General features: G+C 37.4%; 2 protein-coding genes and 1 pseudogene across 3 annotated transcripts; 1 reads left to right on the top strand and 2 right to left on the bottom strand.

The window, feature by feature from the left end:
- Window positions 1-1,684: 1,684 nt before the first annotated feature.
- Window positions 1,685-4,871, bottom strand: LOC143549404 (tubby-like F-box protein 7). Its single transcript, XM_077040302.1, has 4 exons — window positions 4,436-4,871; window positions 3,615-3,702; window positions 3,076-3,205; window positions 1,685-2,367 (listed from the first exon to the last, which is right to left on the bottom strand). The coding sequence occupies exons 1-4, from the start codon at window positions 4,760-4,762 to the stop codon at window positions 1,788-1,790; spliced, it is 1,125 nt and encodes a 374-aa protein (XP_076896417.1). The 5' UTR covers window positions 4,763-4,871; the 3' UTR covers window positions 1,685-1,787.
- Window positions 4,872-7,439: 2,568 nt separating this feature from the next.
- Window positions 7,440-9,737, top strand: LOC143549403 (uncharacterized). Its single transcript, XM_077040301.1, has 7 exons — window positions 7,440-7,507; window positions 7,725-7,841; window positions 7,911-8,104; window positions 8,190-8,443; window positions 8,554-8,660; window positions 9,071-9,237; window positions 9,340-9,737. The coding sequence occupies exons 1-7, from the start codon at window positions 7,447-7,449 to the stop codon at window positions 9,643-9,645; spliced, it is 1,206 nt and encodes a 401-aa protein (XP_076896416.1). The 5' UTR covers window positions 7,440-7,446; the 3' UTR covers window positions 9,646-9,737.
- Window positions 9,738-10,166: 429 nt separating this feature from the next.
- Window positions 10,167-15,546, bottom strand: LOC143549419 (anaphase-promoting complex subunit 6-like; annotated as a pseudogene). Its single transcript, XR_013138137.1, has 16 exons — window positions 15,232-15,546; window positions 14,180-14,314; window positions 13,774-13,847; window positions 12,928-12,967; window positions 12,748-12,793; window positions 12,556-12,635; window positions 12,290-12,471; window positions 12,085-12,210; window positions 11,927-12,001; window positions 11,722-11,847; window positions 11,462-11,531; window positions 11,293-11,375; window positions 11,084-11,197; window positions 10,885-10,984; window positions 10,476-10,511; window positions 10,167-10,383 (listed from the first exon to the last, which is right to left on the bottom strand). The product of XR_013138137.1 is annotated as an anaphase-promoting complex subunit 6-like (transcript).
- Between the last annotated feature and the right edge of the window lie 7,496 nt (window positions 15,547-23,042).

The following is a 23,042-nucleotide window of genomic DNA, read 5'->3' as shown; positions in this document are numbered from 1 at the left end:
GATTCGTTTGCAATGGTTGACCACATAATAAGAAAGGCAAGGGCAAGCGTGATAAGCTATAAATTATTGGATGCAAAGTTACTCTAAATTATCATAATAAGAGGCATGTCTTCTCACCTAATTTAAAATTGCATAACTCCTTATCTCATTAATAAATTAATATTGACCTTAGTGTTTTGGTAAGGATGCAAGTACTATTCACCTACACTCCCTACTACATATGTTAGGACATTCATCCTCATCGTAGGGTATGTTCTCTTTTTTCTCGAGTTTCGTCGTTTGATGGCACTTTAGGAGACCATGTAGAGATTGTCGTTGGCGTCTTGCCTGCCCTATGTAGATGGTGATTTCATTAACATCTTTTCTACCTTTTTAGACAAGGTGTTAGTTACAAGAGAATGAGAAAGTTATTTTTACTAGTTCGGTTGAAATTTGTCTTTTAAATTAAAAAGAGATTGAAAATACATGACTTGATGAGACAACTAAAAACATAAATGTAAGGACGTGAGATCTTGATTTTGATTACACATTCCATATTTACTTGATGCACGTGCCAACTTTTTCACCACAAGTTAAGGATAATCCTTGCAGTTTAAACCGCTTTTGCACCACAATAGTTATCAATATGGGCCAGCATAATTTGGCCCAGTTAGAGTTGGTAGTATGGGGTCATGATGTCATGATTATTGTCATCTGGAGACTTGAAGCCGGTGATAATTGATTTAGATATGAGACATTGTCACATTGATACCGATCGAGTGGAGCAATAGGCAAAATACATTTACTTATCATCTGTTCAAAATTGAGTTAATATTTATTAGTTTACGCTTGTGTCAAGAGGGTGAAACCGACAAATATATAAAACTTTTGATTTTACAGAAAAAATATATAACTTATAATTCAGTCTCAAAAGTGTCACACTGTCACCCATATCCGGTACACTGATCATCAAATTCGTTATTTATCGATTTAATTCATCTGATTCTAGATAACGAATTAAATTGGATGAATCAAGCTTTTCCGGATAATTTGAAGTGTGTATAGATCTAGCATATCTTAAAATAGGGTTGTTTAAAAAATAAGCTGAAAGAACCACTTTTAGCTCGGGCTCAAAGCTAAACGAGCTAGATTGGCCCAACTTGTTTTCTCTTAACTAGCTGCAATTTGAGCTAGACCCCAGCTCGCAAAAAGTTCAAGTCAACTAATTTAAATTAAATCTGATACTTAATAATAGTTTTAATACTAAAGTCAAAAATGATATGGTCATATTAAGGGTAGACTTATGAACCATTTTTGTGCTTATCCAAATAGAATTGACATTACAATTACAGCTTAACATAAACAAGTCAAACAAGCAATCGGACGAGCATATGGCACAATTCTACGACTCCAACTCTACTTTTCCGGCTTTTTTTTTGGTTATAGCTATTTATTTATTTATCATAATATTAATATTAATATTAATATTAATAATAGTAGTAGTAATCAGTAATCAATTATATAAAGTAATTCAACTAAGCAATCCCTAGCTTTTCACTAGTAACTACTAACTATACAATATTGCATTTATGCAACCCGTGTAACGCATGCGTTTCTAATCTAGTACATATAGATAAAACCAGTTACAGTTGAAAATCAATATACGAGCTGAAACTGAACGCATAAAAACAGCATAAACACTTGTAAAGAGTCGTGATTAATTCATTCATATATACACACACCTCATAAAAAAATGCTTTTAAATTCATACATGAAAACAACATTACCTTAAACACAACAGAACAGCATCACTCACATGCAAGCTTTGTCCCAAAACTAGTAAGACAAACCGCAAACGCGTGAAAAGCAGACAACGGCTGCCGATAATCCATGGTGAACACATCATCACCGACTTTCCCAAACTGAAGCAAGACTGTCTCACCGTCACCTTCTCCACCGGGCTGGCTTTGATCCAATGTAGCTACCAACTGAAAGTTCTTAACAGATGCAACCGTGACCCGGCCATGAAAATTCAAGCACCAGCATTGCAAGTGTTCATGCCATCTTGGAGCTTTGTTTCTCAAAAGGGTTTGACTTTGACAAGATGCAACCGACTTTGACCTGGTCAACACACGCCCATCTTCAGGTTTGTTGGGTTCGGGTGGAGATGGTGTGCATTTTAGTGAACATATCATTCTTCTTGGACCCCTTGATTTTAAGAGATTGAACTTGTATGATACTTCACCGATTTCAAAGTTGCCTGCGGGAACTTGCGGGCTTATTTGTTTGCTTGTGAACCGCCTCCCCGATCTGCTGCTTGACGGTTTTGCGCCGCTGTGTGGCGGTTGTGTGTCGTATATTGTAAATTTTGTGCCAAGGAAATCTGAGCTGTGTATTTATATTATGCAAATAAATTAGAATCGTAAAAAAAAGACGCAGATCGCAGGAAGGGGTGGTGCCTGTAAACGAATCGAAAGTTCAGTTAACCGTTTGGCAGGAAGTTCGTTCATGTTCATTTATTTAACAAACAAACAAACATGAACAAGTCTTGTTGGTTCATTTAAATTCGTTTACATTCATTTATGTTCAGTTGTTTATGTTTGTTAAAATTTGTTCATTTAAGTTCGTTAATATGTTCATTTAGATTTTTTACACCCTTTATAATTTAGTCTACTTATAAAAAAAAATTTAGTCCTAACACATTTTTCACATTTACTTTTAACTAGCTCAGTTATGTTTGTTCATCTATGTTTAGTTATGCTCACTTGTTTACATCTGTGAACCGTCCGTTTATATTGTTAAAGAACAAACATAAACTAGCACATTCATTTTCTTAATGTACAAACATGAGCAAGAAAATCTCATTTATTCAATTGTTCGTGTTCGATCGTTTGTTCCCTTAAAGTAACGAATATGAACATACTTCGTTCGTATTCGTTCCGTTCATTTACATGCCTGGGAGGGGTGTGCATCTTTGCACCATAAGAGATGGAATTATACATCATTATTTATATCCCTCTAGATTTTATATTACTGTATTTTAGCTTTCTAAAACACTAAAAATATTGTATTTTCTTGTTTAAGAAAATGACTAACCGCAATTTACCAACATAGGCGTTGCTTCCTTGAGCTGAATCATCGGGATCGAGTGATATTATGTACTCTGTGTGAGCACCGTTTCTATATCTCCGTGCTGCCAACAAAAACTTACCCTTGTTTGTAAATGCTGCCAAAAAAAGAATTCAAGCTAATAAGAGAATTACTATAAATAACACTATTCAACAACATTATTGAAACAGGAACCAGAAAGTATAACCGAAAATGGAAGAATACGGAATACCCAACTTCAAAAGTTAAAATTTCATAATGTCACACTTAAACTCTTAAAAGTATCATATTTACCCATGGTAATTAAAACAGATAACTTACCTTTAACAACTTGTTTTACAAAATAAACAAAGAGAACCTTACGCATTAAGATGATTCTTGGTAACTTGTTTCCCACTTGTTTATTAAAAGAAACAGACAGTTATATGTAAATGATTTCATCTTATTTTACTATGGAATCTGAACTGTGGAAATATATTAAATGGAACTTTGAGCTTTTAGAGCTTATAAGTAACATGCATACTTACATGGGCTAGCAGCAAGATAAAGGTAAAATACTGAATTCTTCTTGTTTCTTTTAATTATACACTGAATCGGAGAATCACGAGGACCAGGCTGCAAAGACATTAAAGTTATTCATTCATTAAAACAAACTTCAAAAATGACACCAAAAACCTACTGGTCTGGAAACCTAACAGGCATAAGAGTTTGCTATAAAAAAAACAATAGTCACAACACACAAACTTTGATAAACACGAGTTTGACATCATGTCTGAAAGTAATTATGTGAAATGGAATATCAGAATAATCAGATAATCAACTGTAACAAAATTAGATGCAAGTCATCGTGGTTGGATGTACTTACGCTGTTTGAAGTTTCAAAAAACCATATAATCAGATGATAAAACGGAAACCACATAAGCATATTATCTGCATCATTTTTATTACAGCTAGAGGTGGGCAAATAAACCGGTTAAACAAACCGACCCAAAAATCAAACCAGTTTGAAACCGATTATGTAGAAACCTGTTGAAACTGTAGATTCGGAACTGGTTTGTAATTTTCTCCACCAAAACCGGTTAACCAAACCGAAACCGATAATAACATGGTAAGAAAGCGGTTTCAACCTGAACCAAAACCGATCATAAACCTGTAATTTACAGCTACAATATATATTCAATGCTGTTTACAGTTTGACTTCCGCTAGGTTTCAGTTGTGTGTATGAAAAGAATACCTTACATAACCACTAGCCTTTTAACTAATTAACAAATCTAAATCATTCTCACACTAATCAAAACAAATCACACTCCAATTAACCAATTAATCACAAACCTAACCTAACCGTACCTGCTTAAGACACGAAGGAAACGTAATCTTCCCGGCGTGAAGTGGAGGCTTAACGACCTCTCGACTAACCTCTCTCCACCGTTTACACACACATCCACACACCACCACGTTCCGCCGTAACGGCCACCTGTCATCACTCGCTTCAACTCGCTTAATAATCTCACCTAACAGCTCCGGCAACATAATTGCCCAATATCCTCCTCCGGCGTCCGGTTCGCAGCCACCAGCAATGTCGATTTCCGGCGATTTTGAAACGGTTCGTGATTCGTTGACCGAATTGGACCGGCTGGTGATTCGACGGGATAAGAACGACCTGCGTAACGACATCGTTTAGAGAGAGAGAGAGAGAGAGGAAATGGTGAATGAAATGAAGGGGTTGTGGTGTGGTGAAGCGTGTGCTTACGTGTCCGTCAGCAGATGGAGTTTGACGGACGGATGGATTATAATATACTTACTTACTAAATTATATCGTCACGTTACATTACAACGTGTCCAAAAAAGAAAGAATGGTGTCAGTGTATGGGTTGTTAAGTATCTTTAAAACTACTTCTATTTAATAATGCATATAGTGTGGTTGAAAAAATCTCGACTAAATATCGATTAATTTTTTATTAATTTAGTTTCTTTTTCACTGATTAGTTTTAAGATAATTGACTTATTAATCAGTTAATGGTCAAATTCGATTAAAATCAAGATTAATTAGACTTAATTAGCCTTTTCCAGATGGGGTTCTAGCCAAAATCGACGGTTTCAAGCGATATTCCAGCCAAAATCAGCGGTTTCAGCGAGATTCCAGACAATTTCCGGCCAACTGTGTTTGTGTATGTATAAAACTGAAAATTACATATAAGAATGTGTGTTTATATAAAACTGAAAATTATATATTAATGTTTGATCCGATTAATCGATAGTAGCTACTAACCGCATGATTAGCGACTAGCGATTTTTACAATACTATTTGTATGAATAAATTAAGTTATGGATTGTTTTTGGGAAGGCGTGGTTGATAAAATTAAATAAATAAATGATGATTATTGTGTGATTATTTTTAGTTGTGAGATCTCTCAAAAGAACCAGTCTCTTGGGTTTTATGTAAAATTTTATTATTAATTTTTGGAGTATTTCGTGTTAAATATGTTTGCTCATGATTTTTTTTAAGTCTTCATTGTCTCTTTGTTTGATGTTGTGGGTTTCCACCAGCCTTATCGGCTTTCTTTGTTGCATGAAATTTGATGACAACTTATCTACAAGTAATTGAATTGTGAGGGTTTGTAGAAACATGTGTCACCATATAGACATAACTCAGAGACTACTTATACTACCTAAATAGACTTAGGTAATTGGGTAATTGTGTATCATCATAAGTCCAAACTCCAAACATTAGATGGAATTCTTGTTGAGGAGGGGATTTGAACTTGTTGTTCTCTTAATGGACTTGGTGGATATTCATAAAGCATAATGATATCTTCACCAACTTATGGTGTGGTGTGGTATGGCTCATTTTGTAAGTTAAGGAAAACATCATGACAAAATTGGATGGAACATGGTTAAAAGAAGTAAATATGTTTGGTTTAACATTGGTTATTGTTTCTAGTATTTTTTTTTTTTTAGAAATGACATCGAGATTTATTTATGAAAAAAGTCGAAATGATTGTTAATGGTAGTTTGAAAAGGCATGTGTATATATGATGAGGTTTACTGTGAGAAGTATGATAGTAGAGATAACCAAGTGGTGTCTAGTTTTGAAGATGAAAATGTTCAAGTCCTCGATTGATAATCAAACATGAACTAAACGAATAACTCTCGTTTATATTAATAAAGAAATATAACTAAAAAAGCTGATTACAACTCTCAAACCCTAACTCGGTTTGACTTTTGATGAACCCTAACTCGGTTACATCATGTTCACTCTCTGTAACGTTTAACCATAACTCGATTTATATAGGCTAACCTAACTTGCTAGTCAAAACATTACCAAATATAATTAAAACCCTAATTGCAACTAATAAACCCATTATATATTAAAGAATCTCACGGGCCCAACATGTCCAACCCGATCATCTACACGTGACGGACCTGTTAAGTTGGAAATTACGTCCAACAAATGTAAGCATTGTTGGGATGTCATGTTGGGTCGTGAAATGAGAAAATCAACAAAATAATCATCCGACAATTGAAGTTGTGAAAATTGTTGGGGTTTCTTGGATGGGTTTTTAAATTGTAAAGCATCAGAAGAGTATACGACTATACATGGACCGATCTTGATCAAATCAAGACCTCCCACTAGGAGTCTAGTTACAAGATATAGAAATCATAGTTCAAACCATACGTGTTTCAAATGTTTACCTTAAACATGGTTGATCATAGTGGATGAATTAATTGCATGTGATTCACAATGTAGCAACGACAGGGTGCTAGTATTCACTCATGAAACACTCCAAACATAGCCCGTACCCGGTTCGTTTCAGTCTTAGTTCAATCTTGCAAACTTGGCCAACCCTTGACCTAAATCGACACGTAATGTGGCAATATAGTAGTACTGAATTGTGGCGGACCAATGACAATGATTGGCATGTGATGGTGGATCGATCACATGCAAATGGAGAGTGAGATAACACCTGAAAGGATTTAGGTTATTTTAATTTTCTGATGTATTGAAAATCAAACACTATAGCTTTATACGTGATAATCACATGCACTCTCGTTATACTAAAAAAAACCCTAATCTCTATCTAGCTCAAAAAGCTTAAAGTTTGGTTATAATAAAGTTGAAATTGAAAATAATTAATTTTTTAAAAATAAAAAATTGTATTATTTTTAAAAGAAATAATAAACAACCCAAGAATAAACTAAAGTAAAATGAAAAGGAAAAAAGACAATTTAAATTATATTAAAAAGTAATTAAAGTTTATAGGTTGTTAGAGGTGAAATGATTATGAAAATATCACCCACCACCACCAAGAGTAATCGAGTAAAGCAAGTTTGTAACAGTAGCAGTAGCAGCAGCAGCCATGGAGAAAAAAGACGGCCCCAAGAAGAACATCGCCATCATTCATCCTGATCTCGGAATCGGTATAATAATATTAATACTACTCTCAATTTCAACCTGTCATTCGATCCAATTGTTCTTTGTAATTTCCATACCAATCGTTCAATTCCTTTTGCATAATCGATTTAGGATCATATATTATTCTGCTGTTAATCAGTTTAGGTTTTTTTTGGTGATTATCATATCTATTTCTATGATCTATGTTATTTATCCATAATATGTTTTTAATAATATTATCAGGAGGAGCTGAGAGGCTAATAGTTGACGCAGCAGTAGAGCTTGCATCTCATGGTCATAATGTTCACATTTTCACATCTCACCACGACACGAACCGTTGTTTCGAGGAGACACTTGCAGGTTAATAAATTTTTATCATATTTAAACACCTTCAGTAGCTTACATTTGTGTGTTTATTTGAATATCCAGGCTCATTTGCAGTTACAGTATATGGATCTTTCCTTCCCAGACACGTATTTTATCGGTTTCACGCAGTATGCGCGTATATACGTTGCATATTCGTTGCTCTCTGTGTGTTGTTTAATTATCCGTCTTTTGATGTTGTACTTGCTGATCAAGTATCGGTTGTTATTCCTATTTTAAAGATTAAAAAGTCTTCTAAGGTATTTTGAATATTAAGAAAGTGGTGTTACATTATAAGTGTTATTTAGGGTTTATTAATTGAATTTTTTTGTTTTTTTAATTTAGGTTATATTCTATTGTCATTTCCCCGATTTGTTACTTGCTAAACACACAACACTTCTTAGAAGGATTTACCGGGCGCCCATAAACTATTTGGAACAAATAACAACCGGTATGGCGGATTTGATACTCGTTAACAGCAAATTTACAGCATCCACTTTTGCTGCAACGTTTAAGCATCTTGATTCTCGAGGGATAAAACCGGCTGTGTTGTACCCTGCAGTCAATGTTGACCAGTTCAGTCAACCGAATGGTTATACGTAAGCATACACACACACACTCTTTTATTCTCTCGGTATCCTTTTAGTTTGAGGTTGACCAAAAGTTTGACTTTCTTAGGGTCTTAGCTTAGTTTTTTTTGTTTTTGCAGGTTGAATTTTCTTTCAATCAACCGTTTTGAAAGGAAAAAGAATATTGACTTAGCAATATCAGCATTCGCGATGCTCTACTCTCGTGACGTGACATTAACGATTGCAGGCAATTTTATTTGAATCTTTAAGTTAAAAAGTTGCACTTGTTATATGTATAAATATAAGTAATTCCACTTGCAAAATATATGCTGTAGTGTTATGTGCTCCAATAGTCTTTAACATGAAGGTAAAAAATTAACATAGGTAGTCAATATCTTTCTGGTGCTATTTATTTTAGTTATAGGCTATTCTTATGTATATATTTGAATTAAATACATAATTTAGTTCATCAAAAGGTTAAAAAGACAGAAATACCCTCATGTTTAGTGCATATGACTAGACTAAACAGTAACAGGAGAAATTAATGTATGTTGGGTGGAAGGACGTCAACTGTGACAAAATGTAAACATAAAGAATGATTGCTGTTATTTTCTTAGTTTAAGGATGAAAATGAAATTTACTCTTTTTTTTATTTAGGTGGATTTGATCAGCGATTGAGGGAAAATGTTGATTATTTGGAGCAATTAAAATTACTGGCAGAAATTAAAGGCGTGTCTAAACAAGTTAAATTCGTCACATCTTGTTCGACTGCTGAAAGAAACACGCTTTTGTCCGAGTGTCTATGTGTTATATATACACCAAAGGTACCTTACAAACGTCCATATTATCAAATACATGAAATGAATATTTTATTTTCTGTTTATACTTTGTATGTAACTAAGGATTGGTGTGAATATAATTATCAGGATGAACATTTTGGGATAGTTCCACTTGAGGCAATGGCGGCCCATAAGCCTGTGATAGCATGCAATAGTGGTGGCCCGGTGGAGACGGTGAAAGATGGAGAGACGGGGTTTTTGTGTGAGCCAACCCCACAAAGCTTCTCGGTGGCTATGGCCAAGTTGTTTAAGGACCCCTCGTTGGCAGAAGAATTGGGCTCAAAAGCCCGAGCCCATGTTGCCACATCGTTTTCTACCAAAACTTTTGGTAACCAATTGAATCAATATGTTATGGAGGTAGCGGGACAAGATAGACGGTTGAAAGCAGAATGAAGAAGATGATGTTGTTAGGTTGTGGACTGATTATACAATTGACTGTTTGAAATTTGGTTGTGACATAACTTTAGAAGCTTGTTGATCCATCTAATTTGTAACTTTTTAAAACATTACTCAAGACTCAAGTAACTATCACTTTCTCAGAATCTGGATTATAGTGTTTAGTTTTGCAAGTATAATTTTTTTGTTATGTGTATCTTTATATCTGTGGGACTTTTATTTGGTTATGATTGATTGATCTTACATTATCTCGTTCATGGGTTTAAGGGGTAACCCTAAAATAAATAAGTAGCTAGCTTTTGGTGGTTTTGTTAACTGGTTATCTGGTCCTTAGCTTCTAACATATACACCAGTTCGCATGTTTATATTTTTTGCCAAACAAAAATGGCAACCCCATTATGATCACATTTGGAGGACAAGTATCGCCCATTTTGAACGAACAATAAGATACTAACACCACTGCTTTAGAAACAAAGAACTAGCAACCTAAACATTATTTTGAATAATGATTATCAGGATTACTTTTACAACAGTGAAAACGAGTCTGATATTGTGAGATAGTTTTTGTTTCTTTTGAACTATAGAAAAATCCAATCTAATTAAAAAAATGACTACAATACACATTCCTCTAAATATATAAATAACTTAACATCAAATACCTTGGCGACCTTCATCCTCAAGGGCCAATGTCAGCATTTCTGTGCAGAACTGGTCATCAGGATTAATCCATAACGCCTGCTCATACAAAACCAGTTAGTTGCAATTGCAAATACTAAACTAACAATACAATCACATGTATTCTTGGAAATTAAGTTGGACCAAATTACCTTGTGATAGTATGTGATCGCATCGGTATAATTATCCTGTTAAAAATAAAAACCATAAACAAAATGGAACATCAATATCTTAGCACGGCTCAGGTTGGGCGGACCCACACACTTATGTGTTCTTTATTTATAATATGAAAAATTATGTGCTGCATCACATAGCAATATTCTATAATAAAACTCTCAACTTCTTTCAATAAAGAGACTTGGAAGGTTTTATATATCACATTCATTATTCATGTTATTAAATTATATCATATTTACTCGACCGACCTTCATGATAACATATATATACCCTTAGCATATTAATAAATATCATACATCCAAATGATCAATTTAGATTTTAAAATGTTTAAAGTATTATATTTTTAATATTTAGGAAGGGTGCAATGTAGAAAAGCAATGTTACCTGCAGGTGATACATGTAAGCTAAACCAGCATATGTGCTTAAGCTTCTTGTTGAAAGTGCAAGGGCTTTTTCATAATATATAATTGCTTCACTGTACCTCCTGATACAGAGTTATACAAAATTGAAACAATAGGAAGTGTTAAAACAGTCAAAAACCATTGAATCCTGAGTTTAGAAAAGAATAAAAGAGTAGACATACTTCAACTTTCTTAACGCATGAGCAAGATTAACCACTGTTGATTCCCACATCTCACTTAATGGTGATGGTATGTGAACCAAAGTCTTTTCAAACCACCATACTGCTTTACTATACCTAAAAATATTTCACATTTATTTTATTAAAATTTCCATACCAGACTTACCAGTATTAGATATTAAAACAAGAAAATAAAAAAAAACAAGACTTACTCATTCATGTTATAAGCAACAACTCCAAGTTCATTGTATACAAGTGGATCCGAAGGGCATATGGCCTTCGCCTGCATGAAAAACTGTAACAGATACAACACGAAAAATGAAATTAGGCTCAAAATATCAAGGTAAAGCCGTTGAAGAGGACAAAATAGCCATTAAGCACCTGATCAGCGAGTTTGAAGCTGTGGGTCCGCATGTACTCCATCCCAATATATAGAGTAGGTAAGTGGCACCTGTCTCCAAAAAACATCAATATAAAGGCTTTAGCATAAAGTACATAATATCACACAATCTAAAATTTAGGGTATCACATTAACGGTTTCTTCAAGACATGAGATCATTTAAAACCTAGTTCCCTGTGTCACATGGTTTTAAAGTTAAGAAAAACACAATCAAATATATTAAAAAAGAAAGTAGCATTACCCAGGAAATAAACGAGCGGCAGTACGATAAGCTGACATAGCTTGATCACCTTCTTCTTTGGCTGCATAAGCATTACCGAACCCTATCCAACCAGGAGCAAATGTTCCATCTAAACTAGTCGCTTTGCTGTCAAATAAAAAGATACTTGTGTCAATAACAATATAATGCATAACAAATAATATGACAGCTATATAATGTATATTACCTGAAATAACGACGTGACTGGTCGTACTTCTTGATACAATAGCAATAGCAACCAACAGCAAACCAAGATATCGCCCTTAAAGAAAGCATATAATAAATTAACAGCATTTAAGACAAAAAAGCAAAATAATGTTAACTTTTATATAAATATTTTCTTACTTTTGAGGATAGTCCTTGACTAAGTTGCAAGCCATAAGATAAAGCTCATTTGAGTGTCCAAGTTCCATAGCTGCTGCTATGTGAACTATGGTACTTTTAAGATGGAAAGGATCCTTCTCGAGCAATCTGAATATTAAAAAACAGTTTTATTAAAATATCAAGTAAAATCAATTAGATATTTTATGTCAGATGGTGATTGACTTACAGTGAAGTCAATTCAAAGCATTTCTGATATTCACCACATTGATGGTAGTATTCAGCTTTGCAAGCCAAAAGATCTGTGTTGTTTTTCAGCGTACAAATCATAGACTCGTTTGATGGTTTTGAGCTGATATCTTCATTCTCAAGTTTGTTAAATTTCTCTTCTACAGCACTTGCTTTTTCGTACTGAGCAGAAATTAAAACAGGTGAGTGAAATCGCAAAAGAAGACGTCACTAGAATATGACACGAGTGTTCTGATATATGTTTACCTTTTTTATTAAACATGAATAGAATGAAGAAAGCTAGCTATCTTCCTGTGCAAACTGCAGAGATGAAAGAAGACTTTTCTCTGAAATTGAATAACAAATCAAACAATGACATGGTGATCTATGTGATATAAACAATATAACGAATGTACAGACACAACAATATCTTTTAAACTTTGAGTGAAGATGAGCTACCTTCTTCACATGTTAGCATGTGGTTCTCAATAAGACATTCTAGGGCCTGAAATAAAAGAGGATGCGCGAAAAATTAAACTATTAGTGATGATGAAGAATTGTAATCATAAAACAAGAAAGATGATGAAGAACAGGTGCAAACAATTACATATGGTTGCAACTGCACATGATTGTTTGTACCTCATAGCATAAAGGGTCAGCTCTAATTGCAGCTGTATACCTAAGAAATCATAAGTAGAGTATTATATTCTAGATGAGACTGTTACAATCCAAAGGGATAAAGGGCACCATAGAGAGACAAAATGTTGATACGTCCTTGGTTTTAAAATGCACACAGCAGGAGCGCATAATGCGCGACGCACCGATGAGATCGCATCAGATGTAGTGATGTGATTCCCTGATGTGGGAATGATGCGCTCTAAATTGCACAATGTGCAATCGCAAAATGCTAAAAAATGCCGTCTGATGTGCGCATTTCCGAGTTAAAGTGAGTTCATGCATAGATTACTTGTATCTTATGCATAAACTACTTGTACACATAGAGTTAAAAACTTATTTTGGTTATATATAAAACTTCTTTGGTGGTACCACAGCTTTCTTTTAAATTTACTTATTTTAATCTCTTATTTTTTATTGCTTAAAAGTTAACAAACTAAAATATTATCTATAAATAATATGTTAGAAGCACGCATCGGTGTTTTGGATCAAAATGCAACAGAGAGTAACGTGCGTTTAAAAACCAACGATACGCCAAAATTTGGACTTTCAGCATTTTGGAAGTTTATGTATGATTGTGGTGCAAAAAGTAGTTATATCAGATATTATGTAGGGTTAGAAATATAAGAATATCTTATAATCATAACAGACGTTAAAGTGGAACTAATAAAGGAAAGTGAGCACATGAGCTTCTCTACATTTTATTCTCATGAAGTGATTTATTGAACTATAACTAAATCCATGTCAAAAAAAGAATTTTGATATTTAGCACTAAACATGCATTCACATTGCTTATTTTTTAAAACTAACCACTTTCGAGCCTGAGAACGATTCTCTAGAGCTTCATATGCCTTGCCTCTAAGAAAACATATTGCTGATGATATCTGTAATAGATAAAGGAAAGGTATGTATAAGATATTTAGACTTTAGAGTTTGTTTTGTTGATAAAAAGAGTATAAAAAAGAAATACGACCATTTTGTGCTAAAAAGGAACTACAATTAAAAAAATCAAACTATCACCACAAATATAATATTATAGCAAGAACACTCGCTAATCAATTGTGTCCCCTTCCCACTCTCATCTCTCATACGGTCATACCAATATGTAATATGTATGCTTCATTATCTATTAACAATAAATGGCTTCCCAAACCATAAAAAAAATACAGCAAGATATGATACCAAAAATAGAATAAACTGCAAAAGGGTAACTCACATTAATTTCACGATCTTCCGTATCTTTATCCAAGTACATGACATCAGAATCCTTAGCATCCCTAAAATTCCCATGTTCATCCTCATTCGCTTCTCCGAGCATTTGCAAACACTGATCCCACTCCTTTAGTTCTTCCTAAACAACCACATTGCAAATTACCATCAACACTCACTCAAACACTATCTAATCAAAAACATCTAAATAATTAAAACATCAGCATCCAATTGCAACATAACAATATAATAACCAGAAGCACATCACACCTTCACTTTTAATCTCCAAAAACAACATATAAAGCAAAACAGCTTGTTATTATCCAAAAATGATTAGAAACTAACCTAATAAAAAAATATTAAGAATTCTAGTGAAATAATTAAAATACTGGCATCCAGTTTTACAACATAACAAAATAAAAATAATAATAATAATAATAAAAACACACCTTCAATTTTGAGTGTGAAAACAACAAATAAAGCAAAAAAATCTAAGCAAAACAATTGATAATATCCAAAAAATAGTTAGAGCTACTCCTAATAAAAACATATTACGAATTCTAGTGAAATAATTAACATACCAGCCTCCAATTTTGCAACATAACAAGATAATAATAATTAATAATAAATCACACCTTCAATTTTGAGTTCGAAAAACAACAAATAAAGCAAAAAAACCAAGCAAAACAACTTTATATTATCCAAAAACAGTTACACACTACTCCTAGTAAAAAAAATATTACGAATTCTAGTGAAATAATTAAAAAACTGGCATCTAATTTTAAAACATATCAAGATAATAATAATAATAATAATAATAATAATAATAATAATAATAATAATAATAATAATAATAATAATAATAATAATAAATCACGCCTTCAATTTGAGTACCAAAAACAACAATCAAAGCAAAACAACTTGGTATCACCTGAAATAATATAAAAACACTCCTAGTAAGAAAAGATTACTAATTCCAGTGAAGTGCACAAAACATAATCACTAATCGAATACAAATTTCCAAGTAACAACAAATTAGGGCACGAATACGATACTAACGAGGCATTTAGCTGCGAGATAACGAAACCGGAGATCACGGAGGACAATCTGAGAAGCATTAAGCAGGTGGAAAGCACGGCGGTAATGGCGGCCGAGAAATAGAGCTTGTGCTTGCATGTAAATATCTGCCGGATCGGAAGTGAAGGCGGCAACCTTATCGGCGAAGAAGATTGCAGACGAGTACAGGTGCTTGCTGACGCAGTCTCTGACTACTCCTCTCAGCTTCTCGATCTCGTCTTCCATCATTTTGATTTTGAAAATTTGAATTGAGAGGTTGAGTGAGGGTTTGGGTGTGCAGTGTGGAAAAGAGCGGGAGGTCTGATTGATATGATAGATTCGTTTTGAGGTGGTGGAGTTGCGACTTGGTAGGTCTTTTTTAACTATTGGGCCTGTTGGGGAAAAGGAAAATATTAGCTATTGGGTCCAGCAAAAATACCAACCCTGGAGGTGAAAAAACTAGGTATTTTCGGGAACCGGGACCGGGTAGGAACTGGTTCTGGGTATGGTCAACAACAGTCAAAACCAGCTTGGCTAAGACCCGGTCTCGGGTATAGTGGGGGTATTTGACTGGGTATTCTGGGTTTTTTCGGGTATGGTCGGGTTTTGACTGGGTATTTGTGGAACCTGTTCCAGCGGGTCCGGGTGGATTCCAGTTCCGAGTACAGTTTCGGGGAGAAACCCAAATCCTGGTTTGTACCCGCAGGTAGGGTAGAGTCAGGTCTGGAAGCGGTTTTTTATGCAACTCTATACTAACCCGTAGGGCTGGCAATTGGGTACCTGTTTGAGACACGATAAGACCTGTTAATCAAAAAAGTGCGGTACGTGATTTTTCTATTTTCTTAAATAAATGAAATTAGTAGGCTAGACTCCATCATTTTCCCTTATTGATCACAAAACTTAAAACTGTTATATAGTCATGACATATAAAGTTGTTAAATAAGTCGTATTCATGTTTGATATTTGTGTTACGCGCGTCGCTTTTTACCTGTTAAGACACGAACTGCCAGCCCTACTAACCCGTTAATAACCGAAACCGTTTTTTACCAATATGTAAACCTGTAGTAGCTTAGACAAAACCGGGACTAGTGAGGAAAAAGTTGGTTTGTTAAGTCTGTTATCAAATTAACTGATAAAAGGGTATCGAAATAATCGTCCCAGACTAATAACCAATGGTTTGGTTAAATTTACGAATTCAAGAGTTTGAAAATTGATTTATCAGTTTTAACATCCAAGTTGCTTATTTTGTGTAAGTAGTTTGAGTCCTTGTGATGAATTTGGTGGGTTTGGTATATTAAATATATTGTGATTAGCCGAGGTATGTCAATATGATTTTGATGACGATGATAAAAGCATACTGAAAATTGAACTTGTAACACCCCGACCAAAGGCGGATTATACATCGGGGCGCCACATATTGCTTCATTACTCGCGACACTATTGGTGTCAATATTTATTAATACACATTTTATCGCGCACGCGCAGCGGGGAAAATAAAATACATAAATCAAACATAAATCAATATATTATAAATTATAACATTCAAACAACATTAACTTGTCTTGATACATTTTAATTCTAGGTCCAAAAGTAAAAACGTCCTACGTGTCCACAAGCTCCAAAACAGCTACTGCAAACCTGAACATGTGTTAAAATAAACGTCAAACACTTGCGTGTTGGTGAGAAATCAAGTTTAATAGATAATCATAGATAATCACAGTAAATCTGCGCGCAACACGTGTATGTCTAGAGTCTAACAAGGGTGTAATCAGATTGTGATCAAGCCTAAGATAGTTCATAGATCATAGTTCAATCCATGCTCCCAATTGAGCATAAAAACGAGAAAACATCTGTGCAAGTGTAAACAAAGAAAACCGTAAACGATAGGTCTCCCGTGTTCATCTAATGGTACCAACGGAACTGCGGAATAGGCCGAACAAAGCGGTTAATGATACACACATACAAATAAACAGCCAAGTAAACGTCCTCAACACATGGGATACTGCGCGACTAAAGTTCATAAACAAGTTTAAGACTCAAGTTTTGTATGAACACATGAACATCCCAAAGCATTTAAAATAAAAAGGGATTAGATACGAGATAACTCACATGATAAACGATGCGGTGATAGATAAAGCAAGAACCAACTTTTAAACAAGCAAGGTTAACCTATAATTAAAGATTATTGTTTTAATGATTTGTTTTAAGTCTTGATTATAAGTTAGCATAATTAATAAGTAAATTATAATATATATTACCGGAAAAGCAGGAAGAACAAGGAGGAAGACGGAGGCAGAGAGGAAGACGGCAGAGAGAGCAAGGAGCAAGAGAACAGGAGAGATTAAGTGTTTTGTGTGTGATGTGTTAGGAAAAATAATACTATTATTTATAGAGAAACCCTAGGAGATATAATCCCTAGAAAAGGGGAAAAGATCTCAAAAAGCAAAAGATATCAAAAAGCATAAGAATCCAAAAGCAAAAGATATCAAAAGATATGGCAGCTGCAGGGGGCAAGATAAAGCTGACAGGGCACAGTAACAGGCATGGGCGGTTCAGATAAAGGTACTGGTCAAGCATGGCAAAAGCAGATCTCAAAAGATAATGTCAGTCACTTTTTCTACCAACCAATGGGGGTTGGTACGCATGCTGCGCCGAAAGTAACTATTCAGACATTAGATAGGTTAGGTCAACAGCACAGAAGATAAGACAACACAAAAGCAAACGGCTAGATTTAAACAGAAGATACAAGGGTTAAGCGCGGGAAGGCTGAGTGCGCGAGCGCGAAGGCTGGCACAACAATCCTTAGCGCACTGCGGGAAGAATCACAAACCCTTAGCGTGCTGCGTGAAGAACAAGAATTCTAAGCGCATCGCGGGAAGAACATACATTCTTAGCGCATTGCGGGAAGAACATGCATTCTTAGCGCGCTGCGAGAAGAGTTCTCTTCACGCATCGCAGGAACAAGATGTCTTCACGCAGGCTTCCATGTAAGGAGTCTGGCGCGTGGAGCTGCAGACATCCTTAGGCGGGAAGAACCAAAGGACAAGCAAAGAGGAGGGAAACAAGGCGTAAGGGCGGGACGGCGACAAGAGGGAAAAGAAGGCGGAAAGAGAGAAGGAAGAGGGACGGGACGGCGGAAAGAAAGAGAGAGAAAGAGGCGGGAAGGAAAATATATATTATTATTAAAAGTAAAATATAAGTATAAATATTAAATAATAAAAGAGAGATCGGGTCAGAGAAACGGGTACCTGGGTCGGGTCGGATCGGGGCAGATGTCACAGTCTCCCCTACTTTAAGAAATTTCGTCCCGAAATTTATCTCGAAGTAGGTTGCGCAGAGAACAGGTGCGGGTACTTGATCTTCATTTGATCTTCCCTTTCCCATGTAAACTCGGCTCCGCGCTTGGACTCCCAGCGAACTTTCACGATAGGGATACGACTGCGCTTGGTTTGCTTAACCTCGCGATCCATAATCTCAACAGGCTTCTCAATGAAATGCATGGATTCATCAACTTGAACTTCATCAAGTGGAATGTGAAGGTTCTCGTCAGCTAAACACTTCTTGAGATTGGAAACATGGAACGTTGGATGCACATTACTGAGCGCGAGCGGCAGGTCAAGTCTGTAGGCAACTTTTCCCACACGCGCGAGAATCTTGAATGGACCAACATAACGAGGAGCAAGCTTACCCTTCTTCCCAAAGCGGACAACACCTTTCCAAGGCGACACTTTGAGGAGAACAAGATCACCAACTTGAAATTCGAGAGGCTTTCGCCTACGATCTGCGTAACTCTTCTGTCGGCTTCTGGCAGTCAGCAAATGATCACGGATCTTGGCGATTTTATCGGTTGTCTCTTGAACAAGTTCGGGTCCTGTGATTTGAGTTTCACCCACTTCGCTCCAACAAATCGGGGAGCGGCACTTACGACCGTAAAGTGCTTCAAATGGGGCCATACCGATACTGGAATGATAGCTGTTGTTATAAGAAAACTCGATCAAAGGCAGGTGTGAATCCCAATTACCTCCAAAATCAAGAACACAAGATCGGAGCATATCCTCAAGAGTTTGAATAGTTCGCTCAGACTGACCGTCAGTCTGAGGATGATATGCCGTACTCATGTCCAAGCGAGTTCCTAGCGCAGATTGGAGAGATTTCCAAAAGCGAGATATAAAACGGCCATCGCGATCGGATATGATGCTCAAAGGAGTACCATGGCGGCAGACAATTTCCTTGACATAAAGCTGCGCGAGATGCTCAACACGGTAGTTTTCACGAATGGGCAGAAAGTGAGCAGATTTAGTCAATCGATCCACTATTACCCAGATGCTATCATGTTTGCTTGCTGTCAAAGGTAACTTGGTAATAAAGTCCATCGCTATACCTTCCCATTTCCACGTAGGAATTTCTGGTTGTTCGAGCAAACCAGATGGGCGCTGGTGTTCAGCTTTAACTTTAGAACAAGTCAGGCACTTAGCTACGAACACAGCAATATCCTTTTTCATACCGGGCCACCAATAAGTTATGCGCAAATCCTTGTACATCTTATCAGCGCCGGGATGAATAGAATACCGAGATTTGTGCGCTTCACTCAGGATATCAGCGCGAAGATTCTCATCACAAGGGATCCAGATGCGATTGAGATAGCAGAGAATTCCACTCAGATTAGGGACAAAAAGTGCTTCCGCGCCACACGCTAACTCGGCGCGAAGGTTACCATTACTGATGGATGCGCGCTGCGCGTCACGAATACGCGATTCAAGGTTGCTTTGAATCGGCGCGAAGTGAAGCTGGGTGCGCGGCAAGATACAGTTAAGTTGGCAGGGTTTTCGGCTGAGCGCATCGGCTACCACATTAGCCTTACCAGGATGATACCGGATCTCACAATCGTAATCGCTGATGAGTTCGTTCCATCGGCGTTGCCTCATGTTAAGTTCCTTTTGATCAAAGATATGCTGAAGGCTTTTATGGTCAGTGTAGAGGATACACTTAGTACCATAAAGGTAGTGTCTCCAGATCTTCAAGGCAAAAACAACTGCACCAAGCTCGAGGTCGTGAGTTGTATAATTCTTTTCATGAACCTTAAGTTGCCTCGATGCATAAGCGATAACCTTGCCTCGTTGCATAAGAACACAACCGAGACCTTGGTTGGATGCATCGCAATACACGACAAAATCATCATTACCCTCAGGTAGCGCAAGAACAGGAGCTTCACACAACAAACGCTTGAGCGTCAGAAAGGCTTCTTCTTGCTTCGAGCCCCAAATATATGGTTTACCTTTGTGCGTTAGAGCTGTTAAAGGCAAAGCGATCTTTGAGAAGTTCGAAATGAAACGCCGGTAATAACCAGCTAAGCCCAGAAAGGAACGGATCTCAGAAGGAGAGGATGGCGTAATCCAGTTCTTGATTGCTTCAATCTTGGATGGGTCGACATGAATACCCATCTTGTTTACAACATGACCAAGAAACTGTACTTCATCCGACCAAAATTCACACTTGGAAAGCTTAGCATAGAGTTGCTCGGCTCTAAGCTTTTGCAATACCAATCGGAGATGTTGCTCATGCTCGGCCTTGGTCTTAGAATACACCAGAACATCATCGATAAACACGATCACGAATTTATCCAAGAAAGGCCTACACACCCGATTCATAAGATCCATGAAAACGGCGGGTGCGTTGGTTAGACCGAAGGACATGACCAAGAATTCAAAATGGCCATAACGAGTTCGAAAAGCAGTCTTCGGAACATCTTCATCGCGGATACGCAACTGGTGATAGCCAGAGCGGAGATCAATCTTCGAGAAACAAGAGGCACCTTGGAGTTGATCAAAGAGGTCGTCAATACGCGGTAAGGGATACCGGTTCTTAATGGTGAGTTTGTTCAACTCGCGGTAATCAATACACATGCGAAACGATCCATCTTTCTTTTTAACGAACAACACCGGAGCACCCCAGGGCGAAGAGCTAGGGCGAATGAATCCTTTAGCAGTCAACTCTTGAAGTTGGCTGGCCAATTCTTGCATCTCAGCGGGTGCAAGACGGTAAGGAGATTTAGCTACGGGGGAAGCACCAGGGACAAGATCAATACGGAACTCGACTTCACGAGCGGGAGGGATACCAGGAAGATCATCAGGAAAAACTTCAGGAAAATCACGCACAACAGGGATATCGCGAAGCTTCTTCTCTTCAGCAGGTTTAACCACATGGGCTAGAAATGCAATACACTTCTTCCGCATGAGTCTTTGGGCTTCGGCGCAAGACATAAGTTTAAGACCACTGGAGGGTTTTTCGCCGTAGATATGAAGATCACCATTTTCTCGAGGTATGCGAATCAATTTCTTGGCGCAAATAACTTCGGCGCGATTCTTCGAGAGCCAGTCCATACCAATGATAACATCAAAGCTTCCAAGAGGCATAGGGATGAGGTCGATCAGAAAATCGTTTTCGTTAAGGTTAAGCGTGCAATCTTTAATTACCGAGTTTATTAAAACAGTTTCGCCATTAGCCAATTCAACTGAAAAATCTTCTTTTAAGTTATCGCGCGGTCGCGCAAGCTTCCGCTCAAAGGCGCGAGAGATAAAACTTCGATCGGCGCCAGTATCAAAAAGCATAGATGCATAAAATCCGTTAAGCAAAAATGTACCATTAACTACGTCGTTATTCGCTTGCGCTTGGTGCGCGGTTATGTTAAAAGCTCGGCCACGCGTCACTTGGTTCGAAATTTGGTTCACCGGACTCGCTTGAGTAATCTGAACTTGTAGCCTTGGGCACGCGTTCCGGAAATGACTTGGATCACCGCAGTTAAAGCACGATCTGGGTCGTGGGTTTTGGTAAGTTGGCTGTGGGTTCTGCGGGTAAGCTGGTGGTGTTGGCGCAATCGGATTGGAGGGAGGGGTTCTACAGTACTCAACGGAGTGACCTACGCGGCCACATCGGTTACATTGTCGACACGGGACTTGAGGTGGGTGATGAAGTCTACAGGTTGGGCAAAAGGGTTGGTTTCCTGTGTAAGGTTTCTTAGTTGGCGGGGCAGGGAGTGCGGGATTGGTTATGGCATAGTTGTGGCCTATAGGAGGTGTTGGGTAGGCTGACAGAGGTTGAGGGGCGTATGCTAGAGGCTGGTAAGCGGGTTGCTGGACTATGGGCGGGTTGGTAAGCGCGTAAGCTTGTCTGCGCCTACGTTTCTGGTTATGGTTTGAGGGTTCAGGTTTGGTTTCTGCGGGTTCAGGGGCAGTTTTGGTGGGTTTGGTCTTCTCAGTTCCCCGCAGGAACAGGGTTCCTGCTCTGACATGGTTGTCGCTGAGCACAGCGGCCAATTCGATGGCGTCAGAGAGGGTAACTGGGTTTCTGGCCCATACAGAATCTTGAATTTCCATGGGGAGACCCCCAAGGAATTTCTCGATGGCTCGGCGGGAAGGGGTAACAAGGTGAGGGACCAGTAAGCTTAGCTCGTGGAAGCGCGTCGCGTACTCGCGCGCTTCTCCACTGTATTGCTTCAGGTTCCAAAATTCTTCCTCCAGGCGCTTTACTTCGTTGGGAGGGCAGAATTCTCGCGTCAAGAGATCCTTAAATTCCTCCCAGAGTATGCTGGAAGCAGCTTCTGCGCCACGCGCATGGGCTACTCCATTCCACCATGTAAGCGCTCTGGATTCCAGGACACTGGAGGCATATAGGGTTCGTCTGTCATGAGGGCATTGGGTATGGAGGAAAGTGTTTTCAATCTTTTCGAGCCATTGGAGCATCACGGTGGCTCCTTCAAGACCTGTGAACTTTGGAGGGTTACCCGCGTTAAAGGACTTAATGTTATAACTGGAGGT

Source organism: Bidens hawaiensis, unplaced genomic scaffold (assembly GCF_021521415.1).
Source record: "Bidens hawaiensis isolate Kalapana, Puna unplaced genomic scaffold, B.hawaiensis_p1.1 tig00015556_1, whole genome shotgun sequence".
In the NCBI taxonomy this organism is placed as follows: Eukaryota; Viridiplantae; Streptophyta; class Magnoliopsida; order Asterales; family Asteraceae; genus Bidens; species Bidens hawaiensis.
Note: the sequence above shows the minus strand (reverse complement) of the source record. Positions and strands in the feature narration are given on the sequence as shown.